This window comes from Hevea brasiliensis, chromosome 8 (assembly GCF_030052815.1).
Source record: "Hevea brasiliensis isolate MT/VB/25A 57/8 chromosome 8, ASM3005281v1, whole genome shotgun sequence".
NCBI lineage: Eukaryota > Viridiplantae > Streptophyta > Magnoliopsida > Malpighiales > Euphorbiaceae > Hevea > Hevea brasiliensis.
Window position 1 is genome coordinate 17,646,541 of NC_079500.1, and position 16,084 is coordinate 17,662,624.

Here is a 16,084-nt window from a genome sequence, read left to right on the forward strand (position 1 = left end):
GCCTGATAGAGGGTCTCGTGCCCGACAGCTGGCCTCGTGCCTGACAGACATATACTGGATAGACATTTGGCTGTCTAACCAGTATACACCGTGCATCCAGCTTTTATAATTTGTTATAAGTTTCTTGGGCACTGATAAAAAATAATTAAGACTTAAAATACAATAAGTAATCATAAAAGATCCCGATAATGTTAATTGTTTCCAAAGAGTAACAAAAATATAAAAGACCCAGAAATTATGAGTTACAGATATTATTTCAAATGTTAAATTATTTTTATTATAAATTATGCACCACTAAGCGTTATGCTTAGCGCGTTAGTTTTCCATCGCATAGGTACTGGAAATCAGCCGCAGCAGCAGCACCAGTAGTGCACTGGCAGAGCTCTGCTCAGATCTGCCATTGTCCAGAGTCATCTCACCGGTCTTTTGTATTTTAGTAGGGCCCATGTATAGACTAGTATTTTGGTTCATTATGTTTAGTCATGATGTAATTATTAGTTTATGATGTATTTCATTTTGGACTTGAAATGAAAACTTATAATTTATTATCTATAAATTTCCATATGAATGCAATAGATGACACTTCATTTTGAGATTTCATAAATAGTTGTGAATGATATGATAAAAGAGAATATGATATGGAAATATGTGAGATGACTATGAATATGTTAACAAGTGATAGTGGAACCTGCCAGATGCTAATAAAACAGAGGAGGATCTGTCTGGGTCTCCACAGAAATAAGATATAAAAAAAAAATTCTACACATAAATTACCTGATTTAAATGACATTAAAATTTATAGTAGACATGACAAGACAAGATAGGGTGCTCCGGCACCGAATGTGGCACTTCTTGCTTGGCTATACAATAGACGGGTAAGGGGGGTCACACTCTGCCTATAAAAAAAAAAAAAAGACTCAGGCGGCAAATCGCATAAGCAATGTTTGGTTATCTGCACCAGTGCTTGAGACCACATTAAGCTTTTGAACCAAAGAAGAATTTTTTGCAGATGGGTGATGAATTTTCACACTGTAAAGTCCATGGGAAAGGGACGCCTCGAAGAAGCCATTTCCATCTGTCCTGCCAGCCGAGGACTTGATAGCAATCCGCCCAGCCAGCAGCTCGTCAACTACATTACCAGTGGGCAAGTTCTTGAAATTGTTATCTGTCAGACACATCCTGTAACATCCCTGCGGTTTCCAGGCTGACCAGATCACAATTCCTGCCACTTTCGGGTGACTGTGTGCCTCCCTTAGAATCTGCTCCAAGTATTGTGCCTGCCCATAAAATCCATTAAAATATATGTACAAGTTCAGCTTTCTGAAATCGTTCATAACTCATTCATAGCATACCTTCTAATTGCAAACTAGCCTGCAACTGCAAAGGCAAAATCAAATCATTTATATAAATGTAGCAAAATCCGATCATTTATCTTATTACCTGATAGGGGCCCCTTTGAACATCTACTTCTGTGAGCCAAATGGGGAAATTGGTAGCAGCAAGTGTATCAATGGAAGCCCTCATATAAGCAAGGTTTGGAGCAGCACTACTGAAATGGGATTCGAGTCCAATCCCTAATTTCAAATTTCCATTACCAGGAAATGCCTTAATATCCCTCAGCTTTTGCAGGTACTTAGCCGGTGTAGAATCACCATCTCTAGCATTTTCAATGGTATTGTATTCGTTCAAGAACAACGTCGAAGTTCCATCAATCTTCTGAGCCAAGTTATAGAAAACTGCAGAAGCATTTTGCCCTAATTTGCTCTCAAAGAAATTGAAGTGCAGGTTTTCATTAACAACATCCCAGCCAATGACTTCCCCTCTGTACCTTGACATGATAGAGTTGATCCTATCAGTGGTGGCCTTGGAAAGATCGGTTGGAGAGAGTGAATTGATCCATCCTTGCTGATACTTGGGATCATCCCAGAACACATTGTGGCCTCGGACTAGTACATTGTTCTTCTTGGCGAACTGAAGCATGGCGTCAGGGACTGAGTAGTCCACTTTGCCCTGCGAGGGTTCTGTGCTATACCACTTCATTTCATCCTCAAATACTGTCACTGTGAACCTGGAAGTGAACCAGTTTTGATAGGCGTTGTTGTAGAGGATATTTTTGTTTATAGCACAGCCAAATGGGAAACTTGCTTTCTTTAGTTTTATTGAGATTTTAGCATTAGATAAGGGTTTTCCTTGACTATCCACTGCCTGGATTCTTACCTTAGTCTTTCGGGTCTGCAGTATTTATGTTGATAATGATAAATTAGTAGCAATTGATTTACATTTGTCATGATTAAGAACAATAATTCATGGAGAAAGGATTTCAGTGAATTTAATTACCTTTTCAATGGCTTGATCTTGATGAGACATCCATTGCTTTTCGGTGAAGGGTTGCAATGAGATGCTATCCACCCATATGTCAACCGATGTATTGTTACTCTATACAAATTTATTAGAATTATATGCACAAATTCATTATTTATGATATAGCGAATAATTAAAAAAAATGCTTAAATGGAATAAAGGATTACCTCGAAATAGAGTTGAGCAGAGCCTGAAGCATCAACAGTAAAGCCACCTTTAAGCATGGACCAGCAACTGGACTCGGCAAAAATAGAACCAGCAAGTATTTGCCCTGTTTGAGTCTTGAAAACAGCTGATACTGGAATTCTTCCCTTACTCACTTGAATCCACGCTGAATTAAATTAACACCAAAGCTTAATTATGATTAAACATAAGTAGATACACTTTTAATCAATCAATGAAATGAGCAAACACCTACCAGAGAAAGTGTAGATTTTGTTCTTTTCCAGGTTAAGATTCTGTGAGACACTATCGTGAGGATGAACTCTGGAATTAGCTACAATGAATTTGTTGTTTCCCAATGTTCTGTGCTCTATTTTAGCATCTCCAAACGTAGACCATCCCTTCAACCCTTCATTAAGCTCTGGGTTTTGAATGACTCCTCCATTATATTGAGGTTTTTGAGGACTTGCCAAACACTAATAATTATTTTCAAAAAAAAAAAAAAAAAAAAAAAGAAAACCAGATATTAAAATTATTTTTTTATTTTACGAATTATAATTATTTTTGCCACATTACAGATATAAATTGATGAATTTTGATTCATTAATATTAGAATTATTTTCAGAGTAAAATTAATTAAAAAAATTAAAATCAAAGATGAAATAATTACCTCAATTGAAGCCGTATAATCGTAGGATAAAGTATTAGCGATATTAAACCCTATAAAATAAATGAAATTATAAGTGAAAAACGTTCGTTTTTTACTAAATATAAAAAACGCAAACTTCAATTAATGTTGTAAATTGAATTGACATTTGAATGAAAATTGCTTCCTTCATTCATTTTGAGAAACGAAACGTATATCCAAAGTAAAAGAATATACATTATGTAAGGATTAAGTCTGTATCTATCTTCAAAAAGCATTCATCGGGTCATCTAAATTATTATGGGTCAATTTTTTATCAGTTCAATAAGAAAATTGGCCCAGTTTATGTGTTTATCACCAGCTCAACAGATTAACCCTACGGATTAATTTGAGTTTTATAACCGAGAATAAAAATAGAAACGAAAAACTGTGAAGAAATCCTTAAAAAATGGTTATGATACTAAATAAGAATAAGCAGAAGAAGAAGAATCTATCAGTGCAGCCTAATTATTTTTCATGTTTTACTGAGAAAATAGCAATAAAAGTAAAAAAGAGAACTAGGCTATCCATACAGATTCCCCATTGTCTTGATTAGGATAAAAGGAGTTAATTTGAACTTTTTAGTGAGATTTTCTAATTAAACATGCATAATATTAATATCAACACTTGCTCTTCTCTGTGCTTTCCATTACAGAAAGAAAAAAGAAGAGTTATAATAACAATTGAAATAACCAAATAAAGAATATAATATACATTACAACCTATTAAAAGAAGAATACACCACAGCACCAACCCAACCATATTGCTCTTTTCACCAATCTTCATTGTCTTACACAAACAAAACCTGAAAAATCCAAATCATATCAATCAAATCAAATACAGTGGAAATGAGAAAACATTAATGCATATATATATATATATATGTATGCACATGCATGCATATGTATATATAGAGAGAAACAGAAAAATAAATTGAAAACAAACTTGGATTTTTGTAATAATTAATTTACCAAGACTAAAATTGTAGAGAAGGGAATATGAAAACAGCAGTGATTGAAGGGTTTTTATAAGGACCTGATCTGAATCCAATTGCATCTTCATTTATATATTTATAGAAAGGGGTATGAAGCATGGAAGGTAGGAGAGAGAGAATGCATTTGATATAGGGAAATTAGCTGTATATATATTCAACATTTCCTTCTAATTAACATCCACATTTAATTTCTATCCAATTTTGGAAAATTGATGAATATATAAATGGAAGAGAAAATTTTTTCACTAAGTTGAAAAAGGGTTGTCAATCAATTTATTGCTGATTAGTTTTGTCAATATTTTCTACCGTTAGATCTTTTGAATATTATCAACTAAGATTATAAATTTTAGTTAGTCCGTTGGCATTTTATTCGCTATAATAGCATATATATAAATTTAGAGTTAAACTTTTTTAATTTGATAAATTAAAATTTATATATGCTACAAGGGGAATTCATGATTTATGTTTTTCTGCAAGGAATAAAAGATCCTAGAAATTATTCAATGTTGTATATTTTAATGAGAATTTCTTGAAAATCCTAGGATGGCAATGGACCGTGACTAACTTAATTCGAGCCGTTTTGAATTTGAATTTGATTAATTTTCTCTAATTTAGATATTATATGGGACGAGAATGGAGAAATTTTCTTCTTGTCTTGAATCTTTGTAATCAGTCTCACATAATATTATATTATTTTTTTTATCAAAAAATAATTTATTCCTGTATATTGATGTATTTAAACATTATAATTTTAAAAAATATATAAATATTGTATTAAAATTATGTTTAAAACTTATATTTTTAATTATTTTTTTAATAAATTTTATATTTATATGATAATAAATTAAAATTAAAAAATAAAAAATAAAAAGAAATGTCTAGTGGAAAACCCACTCTTCAATGAAAAAATACCCATTTTGACTCCAAATTCCTGTGGAGCAAGGATGGGGAGCGATCCCCACCCTCATCCACCCCATACCCTTCCTAAAAGATCCATAGAAATTTAGTAATTTTTTTTTTTAACATCATTCAAACATGGGAAAAATTTTCATAGCATATTGTGAATCTGTGTGTGTTTGTGTCAAGAGTTGTAAAAGTAGAAGTTATTATGTGATCTCTCATCTTTATTTTTTTTTCTTTTACGCCAAGTTAGAAAAGTTTTACTTAACTAGCTAATCTAGCTAAAATTTTCTCTTCTGGGCAATAACAATGACTTATGATTTAAATATGGAAAAGATTTTCATGCACTATTCTGGTTTCTTTTCACACTTAGCAAATCCAAATTAATATCTAATAATTTCAATTAATTCTTGTTAATATGTGCTAATTGCATCCAATTTAAATTTGAATAATTTTAATCCTTTTTAATATGTGGTTTCTTTTCGGTGTCTTCATATCTTTGAGAGGCCATTTCGGTGGCCCATTATCTTAACAAAATTTCCTTAATAGAGCAAGAGGTGATGTGGATGGAAACTTTAACAATATAAATTTAGTAAGTTGTTAAATTGAATTATATTTCGTTGTATAATTTATTAATAATTATTATTGAATTTTCTTTAAATAAAAAAAATAAATAACAAATTAAATGAACCGTTCGATAAAAGACTCAAAATTTTATATCTTTTTACTAATTTTAATCTAATCTTAGTAAAAGTTTTTTGGGTCAATTTAGTAAGAGAAAATAATTTCACTTCTTTTGAAATTAAATTATTAAATATAAATTAATAATTTATTTATTTTCAAAAATACATATCAAATTTTTTGTTCTTTATAAATAAAAATAATAGTCTTTCTATAAAGATAACTTTTTTAAAATTATTATATTATCATTCAAATCATATATATTTTTTTATATTAAAATAACGATTTAAATTTGGCACATATATTTCTTTTGATTTTTAGTATAAAAGAATAGATTGTAATCAATTAAATATGAACTAGACATTTCACTGGGAGTTAGTGAGAAGCAAAGCAATTCTCAATTCCTTTTTTAGGATTTTCTATTCAACTTTTCACATAAGCTTGGAATTGATTTTTTTTTTCTTGAATATAATTGCTTCTTATTTTTATTAATTTATTTGTTTATATAGACAAGATTTCCCTTAGAAGAAATGGTTTATACAGGTTCCCAAGCATGTGGAAATCACACACTCCAAGCAAAGAGGCCAGCTTTGGCTTGCACTTATACTAATTAATTTCATCAAAGAACACTCAAGAAGCGCATCATGAGAGCTTAGGGGAAAATTGAAACAAAAAGACCCAGCTTACAAAAAAGAAGAAGAAGAAGAAGACGACAGAGGGGGTTGAGGCAAAGAGGCATAATCTGGTCTATAAATCTGCATCATTGAGCATGTGGGTTTTCATCTTCAACTTTAAGCCAATGCATGTAGGTCTTCCGAAAAGAATCTATGAATTTAGCTTACCTTATCTTAATTATTAATTATAGTAATCAGATAGAAAAAATTTACATTTCCTAACAAAACAGAATTTAAATTTAAATAGGTCACTAGACTAATTGAAAAAAAATAATAAAATTTTTTAATTATTAATTAAAAAATGCTAAATAAAATTATATTTATTAAAAAAATGGAATTTGAATTTAAATAGGAAACTAATCTAACCAATCAAATTAAAAATGTTTTAAATAATAAATTTCGATATTATTTTTTAAACAATCAAAATAAAGAGCAATTTATCGTTATTTAGTAAACTATGTATACTTTGTTTTCCATTTCACTATTCCATCCTTCTTACTTTTATATATATCTAAATCCCTAAAAATTTACAGCTTAACGTTCATATGTAATAATAATGATAATAATAATGATGATGATGATGATGATGATGATGATGATGATGATGATGATGATGATGATGATAATAATAATTTTATATGTTAATATATCGTAAAATGAATTTTTGTTGAAAGATTAACATTATTAAAGGTTTAATTATTTGTTGTAATTTATATTTAAGTACAGGTGACAAAATAAGCATTAAATCAATTTGTAATTCACTCTAGTGTGGACCCAATTAATAATTAACTCCATGGTTTTCAAAATCAGACTCAACCAATTCTTGGAAGTAAATTAATTGAAAATTAATATTTGATTCAATTTGATAGATTTCATATAAAAAATATATATATATATATATATTAATGTGTTTTATATATGAAGACGGAGTTTACATAATAATATTGGATATTTTATAATTTATTTTGTGAAACATTATAAAAATAAAATTTAGGCTCTTTATTTTTATGTGAAACAAGTTAATTCTGAAATATGTTTCTATTTACAAAATAAACATTCAATTAAAATTCTTTGTTAATGAATCCTTATTCGAAGCAACCAATCTAAATTTAGGGATTAAATTATTATTATTATTATTATTATTATTATTATTATTATTATTATTATTATTATTATTATACTAAAAGGTTTGTAAACCGTTATAAAAAGTGAAATTTCTATATTATTAGGAGGTTACGTATATCAAAAATTAAATCATTTTTAATTAAAATAAATTGATTAATTTAGAAATTTTTTAATACTTAGAAAATTAAATTATAAATTACCTAATAATTTCTAGTGTAAAACAAATTTACAACAATTTCAAAAAAAAATTAGATGGGTTTAATTAGTTATCAGATGGATAGGGCGGCTCCAACTGGATAGTGAGCAAGACTTTTAATGCAATTAACTATAGGAACAAATGAAAAATGTTTAAAAATTGCATTCCAAGATTTACCAAGATTGGCGTTGTTCATACCCTTATCACAACCATAATGTGTAGTAAACAATTTTTTTTTTTTATTTATTTTTACAAGCAGAGATTTGGAACGATTATATGATAAGCATTCAAGCACTTGAAATTATTCCCTTAGAAACAATATTCAACTATGGAGCTAGTTGCTTTGAACTCAAATTGAGTATCCTAAGAATAGTTAAATGTCACTATATTAAGTCCAGTGAGAAGTCCTCCATTAAGCACAAGGCAATGGTCATCACCATTTTTAGGCAGAGCTAAGTTATTCGGGTCGATTTCTTCCACAGTATGAAATCCTTTGCTGTCTAATGCTACCCGTTCTTGACGGCAGATACAATGATTTGTTATTAACACATTCCATTGCGGCTTATTGTGGATTCTTACTCCAGTTGCAGATTGGCCAATTGTAATATACGCAACTCCACGTGTTATTAGGCAATTTCCTGCAGGTTTAATAATTGGAGGATAACTAATTTAGATGATATCGATGTGAAGCACATAAAAAAAATTAATATATATGATGTACTCTTTAATATTTATTTCATATTTTTGCCAAAATTAATAGGTCGATTGGTTAAAAAAATTCAAAACTTTGCATGAATTTCTTATTTTAAATGAAAAACTTTTATATTGAAAAATTTTATCCAAAATGAGCAACTAAAGAATTGGATAAAATTTTTGGATTTTTCTGGTCAATAAACCAAATTATTATTATACTTTAAATTGCATTTTCCTATAGCATTTAAAAGGGAGTGTTCTAAAAAAGCAATTCTTTATCTCAATCCAAAACAAAGTATAAATTCTTTCCAAAAAAAAAAAAACGATTTATTGGAAAAAAAAAAGAAGTGGAGTTTAAAAATTTATGTCCCATGGATTGGATAACAATTGTGATACAGTAGGAAGTTGCACTCTCCATTTAAATCTCAATTTTAGTACATGGGGACACGCAAAAATTTAGGTGGATGCCTGAGCTCGATTGATTATGTTTAAATTAAAAAAAAAAAAAAGAAAAAGAAAAAAAACATAAAAATATTCATCATAAAAGAACAAAATAATTAGTATGGGAAAATAATTCACCTTGAGTAATAAGACTGAGAAAGAATAATGCACATGAAAGTAGGATTTTCCCCATTGTTGAGTGCTGAGATGACCTTTCTCTTCTTTTTTTTTTTAATTTTTTTAATAGGAATATATATGATCAATATGCTTGGGATACATATTTTGATATGTACTAAATGCAAAAATGATAATAGGATACAATAATAAATTCATTTATCATAATATATTAAATTTGTTTTCCTTTGATGTAAGCAATGAAGAGATTTACGGCTTCATTTCATTTATAAAAAATATTATTTTCTAGTGTTTGGTATACTCAGAATAATGCTAACGGAAAATATTTTTCTGATTAAAAGAAAAACTAAGTAATTTTTAAGAACATATTAAGTCATTTTTAAATTTTAATAATAGAATTAAAATATGATAAAACTTATATGATATAAACACATATTATTAATTTAATATTACAATTAAATAATAGAAAATATTTTTATGAAAAATTAGAAAATATTTTCCATACAAAATATTTTACATATGCAAATTACTTTCTATGAAACAAATGGAACCTTAAAATTAATACCTTCTTCAAATGATAAAAATGGGTTCATATTGACACTCTTTTTACTAATTTTGTTATTAAAGTTCACCATCTTATCTTTATATCTTATGGGCATTTCCAAAATATCATATTCTCATCTATCTAAAGAAAGCATTTTTTTTTTTATGGAATTCCCATGTGGTATATTTTTTTTAATATTGCCACACTTCACTTCCCATAAAAAGATTAATTATGCTAATTAGTAAGTATTTCTTCTTAAATGATAATTCTTTCTATCCTTGCAAATCATTATTATAATACCATTCTTAGATCAATTTTAGTCTTAATGTTATTTTAGTTTTATATATTAAAATTAAAAATTATTTATGTATTATCTATATATTAAATTTTTTAATAGTTACGTGCAAAGCACAAACAACTCCCTAATTTTAGCCTCTCTCGCTGTATAATGATAAGGGTTATCAGTATAGATAACGTTGTATAGAGATTGGCTCTGCAATCCTAATCAAATATAACTAACAGCTAAGGCTTATCTCTAATACCTGCATACGTATTTCCTCATGGTAATACAAGTCAGCTAGGTTCTGTACGCATCCACATGTAGCTCATAGCTATTATTACAATCCATTTGACTTAAAAAAAAAAAAAACAAAAAAAAAAAACAAAAACAAAACGACTTTACATTTTCAATAGACAAGGCAATATTAAAATTTCCTTATTCAATATTTAAAAAAGAAATCGTAATCTCAAATGTTGACAGTCTCAAATTAATCATTCAATTACAATTCATTGTGAGTCAGTCTTTAATGGAAGCAATTAATTTAAATTTGAGGGACTAAATTTATTATAAATATTAAAATTTTAGAAACTAAACCATTATAAATAGCGAAATGTACTGAACTAAATTATTAAAATTTTCAAACTATTAATGATGAATTTTAACCAAATAAGTATTTTTGTTAAAAGATTATATATATCAAAAATTAAATTATTTTTCATTTTTGTTTGGTTCAATTATTTTCATTAAAAACAGAAAAAAAAATCAAATCGAACTAATTTTCAATTCCCATAAAAAGATTAATTATGCTAATTAGTAAATATTTCTTCCTAAATGATAATTCTTTCTATCCTTGCAAATAATTATTATAATACCATTCTTAGATCAATTTTAGTCTTTATGTTATTTTAGTTTTATATATTAAAATTAAAAATTATTTATGTATTATTTATATATTAAATTTTTTAATAGTTACGTGTAAAGCACAAACAACTCCCTAATTTTAGCCCTTCTCTCGCTGTATAATAATAAGGATTATCAGTAGAGATAACGTTGCATATAGATTGACTCTGCAATCCTAATCAAATATGACTAACAGCTAAGGCTTATCTCTAATACCTGTATATATCATGATAATACAAGTCAGCTAAGATCCGTACACATCTACAAATAGCTCATAGCAATTATTACAATCCATTTGACTTTCGTGAAAAAAAAAATTACTTTACATTTTCAATCAACGAGGCGATAATAAAATTTCCTTCTTCAATATTTAAAAAAGAAATCATAATTTCAAATGTTGGCAATCTCAAATTAATCATTCAATTACAATTCATTGTGAATCAGTCTTTAATCAAAGCAATTAATTAATTTAAATTTAAGAGACTAAATTTATTATAAATATTAAATTTTTAAAAACTAAACCATTATAAATAGTAAAATATATTGAACTAAACTATTAAAATTTTCAATCCATTAATGATGACTTTTAACCGAATAATTATTTTTGTTAAAAGATTACATATATCAAAAATTAAATTATTTTTCATTTAAAATAAATGGATTAAATTATAATCTTGTGATACTTCAAAAATTAAATTATAAATTTCCAAATAATTTTCCAGCGTAAAACAAAATTTTAGTCAAATCCAACATTACAACAGTTTGACAAAAAAATTATATGGGTTGAGTTATGCAGATGGAGAAGCGTGGCTCCAACTGGATAGGGAGCGAGGCTTTTAATGCAATGGAAATATATAAGGATTTGAAAGATTATAGGAACAAATGAACAATGTGTAAACTATTGCATTTGAAGATTCACCAAGCTTGGTGCTATTCATATTATAACTATAATTATATGTAGTAAACAATTATTACATATAAAAAGCACCCAAGATCTTCAAATTATTCCCTTAAGAACATGCAATTGTGGTGCTAATTATTCTCAACCCAAATGGACTGTCCGAAACATAGGTGAATTCCAATTGAGCTTTTGCGGGAAGAACTCCTCCATTGTAAGTAACTATGCAATCATCATTTTGGTTATCTAAGTATAAAGGATTGACTGTATTCACCACTTAAAATCCCGTATAATCTAGTTTTATGTATTTTTGAGTGCAAATGCAATTATTTGTTATTGTCACTTGCCACTTCTTTTGGATTTTTGCTTGGACAAATGTAATGTTTGAAACTCCTTCACATTTGCAATTTCTTGCAAGTTTCATAATTGGATGATAACTAATTTAGATAAAATATACATGTGAAGCACATTAAAAAATTAAAATTTATGACATAATCTTTAATAATTGTTTTATATTTTGTCAAAATTTTTATTAAGGAAATTACTTTCAAATTGCATTTTCCTATAACAATTAAAAGGATGTGTTCTAAAAAGAGCAATTCTTAATCTCAATCCTAAAGCACTTATAAATTCTTTAGGAAAACAAACGATTTATCAGTAAAAATTAAAATTAATTACCTCTACGCATATAACTCGTTTTATTATGGCTAAATTTTAAAATGGAAAAAAATAATGCATCATATAAAAACAAAAAATGACTAGTATGGGAAAATAATTCACTTTGAATAATAAGACAAAGTGTAGAGCGTGAGATGAAATATCGTCCACTAGAATTATATAAAATGTACAAGGTAATGCTCAGGAAAGATAGTGGAGTCATAATGATCTCACTTAAGTACCACCTCCTTAGACAGTATTTCCTATACATGCGCTTCATACAATCCTGATAGAATCGAACCACTGGTAAGTACCGTTTTCCCAAAACACTACCACGGTACTAAAGATTTATATCACAAAAGCTTAGATAGACAGGAGTCGCCACTCGGGTAATAACTGAGACATATTCAGTGTTTCTTTTGAAGGCCATGGATGGCAACCTACTCCTTGCAGAGTTTTCACAATCGTCATTATCATAACTCAATGTTTAGGTTCGAGATAGTGGGTACATAAGCAGAAGGTATTAGACACTTCTTACGCCTGGTCTAACCTCGTTAGTTAGAGTGCCAGTCCTTTACTAATATTTCTAAAAGTTTTGTTTATTATTTCTCAATTAAACTTTATCCTAAAAATGCAATTCTAATCCTTCACATGCAAGTAATTCACAAAAGGGTTATTGTTTATAAATAGTTTTCATGCACAAGTAATTTCTGTATATGGGATTGCTAATTATTTAAATGATATTTACCAGATGACTAAAATTAATTTATCATTGAGAATTTTATTTACAAACAAATTCAATTTTAAATAACCCTAAGTTTCTATTTAACCTAATTAATTAATTTTTCACTAAGTTATCCCAAGGATAATTAAACTAAATTAATCATATACATATGTAATTTATTCTAATATCACATAAGGCTCAAACAATCACAACCTAATAAAGATTTCTAACATGCTAATTTATTTTACAATTGCCAAGTATTAAATTAAATTTATTTTATATGCCAAGGTTAGTTTAATTTACAAACAAGATTAATTTTAATTTATCAAGTATTTATTTAAATTAATTACATGCAAAAGTTAGTTAAATTAAAAACAAAGTTAATTTTAATTTATCAAACAAAAATCCTATTATTACTACAATTTTACGCCAATGGTTATTATAAGAATTTAGGGCTACGTACTTATCGATAATTGCAGTTGTCATTGGAGCAAGTTACCCTTAAAAATGGTCTTCTCTATATGGCAATGATATCCCTGGCTTACTCCCGTTTAGCTCCATGTAAATGCCCATTTTGGTACTTATCTTAGGGCTATTTACCAATTTTATTTGTAATAATAAACAAAATAAAGAAAACAGAAAGAAAATAAAGGAAGTAAAGAAAATAAGAAAATACTAATAACAATTCACATTGGATTCTAACTCTAGTCTCCTAAAGGGTTAAGATTCCTAACTAGTTACAACTACCTAAGGGTCTAGGTCTTCTAACATATTTCAAAAACTTCATAACACTTCTTGAGTTAAAAAACATAGAAAAATAGATAAAATATCAATTGGAACCCAAGAACACATAAGAACATGCATAAATATACAATTCCTAAATTCTGATAGATTGATAGTAGTAAGAAATCCAATTTTTGAAAAATAGTTAGACATGCCTAAAAATCATGAAGAAATTACAGATAACAGCCAAAACATCATACAAGATCATAAAATTTATAGACCAAACAGAACCTTAGCCGAATTATCTACACAATTTGTAACTTTTTCCAGTGATAGAATCAAACTACTTTTTTATAAAATTCATAACTTATCAACCACAACAGATATGAATGCAAAACCAATTAGAAGATTTATAAGATTCTAAGCTCAATTTTAAACACCAGATTTGCAGAACAATATTAAGAAACAAGGGAGATATGGGCTTCACAAGTCGGGTATGCTGCAAATTGGGTTTTGCAAGAACCCTAGCCTCAAATAGCCATAACTTACAAAATTCAAAAGCTTTTTCAGCGATTTTTGAGCTTAAATTAATAAGCTTTTGTGTAAAATATGAATATAATTTTTTTAAAATTTTTACAGATTTAGAAAATAACAAAAAGTAATAAAAACATGAGAGACAAAAAATTGAATATGTGCAGAGTTATGTATTACCTCAAAATAAACATGATTACATGATCCACATGAACATGCAAGATAAATTAAAAACAAAGAATATAGAATTAAATATTACATTACATAGATCTTGAAAAGAAAATAAAAGAATTAACCTTCAAGAAATCTTGCAAGAAAATCTTTTTGAAGAAAAGAAAAGAAACAAGAAAGAACTAAAAGAGTTTGAATATCTTTAAATTTTTTATTACCCTAAAATATCTCTAAATAGCTCTGAATATTTCTCACTCTTTTTTTCTCAATATCTTTTTTTTCCTCCTTTTTTTTTTCTTTTTCCTTCCCCTTTTTCTCTCTACCCTAGCAGGATATTTATAGGGTTTTGGGAGAGAGGTGTAGTAGGGTTTCGAGTCCTATGGTGATAAGGTTCAAATAATTTAAATAACTGGGATTGGAGAATTCGGGTGAGACTAGGATATGGGTAAGGTGTTTCAATCAATAGGAAGAGAGTGAGAGACGGTGGCACCAATAGGGAGTGAGGAAGAGAGTGAGGCTGAGTGGGAGAGAGAGTTTGTATGGGAAAGGAAGAGAGAAAAAGATATCTCCTTACTTTAATTTTTAGAAAATAAATTAAATGAGTTCTATTTAAAATTCCTAACTAGGCTTTCTTGAGTCAATGGGGCCCAATTAAACTTAATTAGGTCTATTTAAGAACTACTCATATTAAATTTAAACAAAATAAAATTTTATTTAAATTTAATTAAATTAATTTTCCAAAAAGCATATTATTATTTTTTTGGTAAGATTATGCTACAGAATTAATAACTCAGCTCCATGCCTCTAATTACATCTTACAGTCATATAATTTTTCATCATCGGGTTTCCCATAGCCTCAATACATATAGTTATAATAAATCACAAAATAAGAGTCTATAATTTGCGCCCCCCGCGCCCACCCCCCTACGCGCAAAAGTTGAAATCAATACCAAAGCATTGCTTAAGTTTCGTCAAAGTGAAACTCAATCTATTAATAACTATGAAACATTGGCTATAAGGATCAAATGTATCTTGCTCGGTCGACAAACTCTACGTTATGAGACTAGCTATAGTCTCATAACAATGATAACTGTGTCATGTGAAAATCGAGTGCATCTTACTCTGTTGATACACTCTGCGTCGTGAGACAAGCTATGGTCTCACGATAATGACAACTGGATGATTTGAAATGATGTGGATTCCTAAACTGCCTATATATCCCCCTCACTATCATGAGGAAGAATCAGACCCACTCATAATTTTATACTTAGAACTATGGTGATGTATGTTCTTCTATGCCTTACACACCTACAGGTGACATGTTGATGCATGTTCTTCTATGCCTTACACAACTATGCCATGTGCCCTAAACAACTTCTAAGGACTTACTAAAAAATATCTATCTTGAAATGTTGTGGGTTTATATTTTGGACCACGGTCCTAAACTGCCTACGTATCCCTCTCGCTATGTAACAGCCCGATCCTTCTCCAGTTAGTATTGTCCGCTTTGGCCCATGGGCCTCACGGATTTGTCCCTTGGGAGGTTTCATTCCCTGAGGAAGGCTCCCACATATATGGCCCAAATCTTTTCTTATGTGGGACATGAAGT

At 28.7% G+C, this 16,084-nt stretch overlaps 1 protein-coding gene across 1 annotated transcript in view; it reads right to left on the reverse strand.

Moving 5' to 3' along the window:
* Positions 1-912: 912 nt before the first annotated feature.
* LOC110670696 (endo-1,4-beta-xylanase 5-like) overlaps positions 913-16,084 on the reverse strand; it is a 66,685-nt gene continuing 51,513 nt past the window's right edge. The window contains exons 2-7 of the mRNA XM_058150719.1: positions 3,194-3,243; positions 2,780-2,999; positions 2,529-2,692; positions 2,338-2,436; positions 1,441-2,232; positions 913-1,277 (exon numbers count right to left, since the gene is read on the reverse strand). Coding sequence (XP_058006702.1) covers positions 918-1,277; positions 1,441-2,232; positions 2,338-2,436; positions 2,529-2,692; positions 2,780-2,999; positions 3,194-3,243 — 1,685 coding nt within the window. The 3' untranslated portion in view covers positions 913-917. The remainder of the gene's footprint in view (positions 1,278-1,440; positions 2,233-2,337; positions 2,437-2,528; positions 2,693-2,779; positions 3,000-3,193; positions 3,244-16,084) is intronic.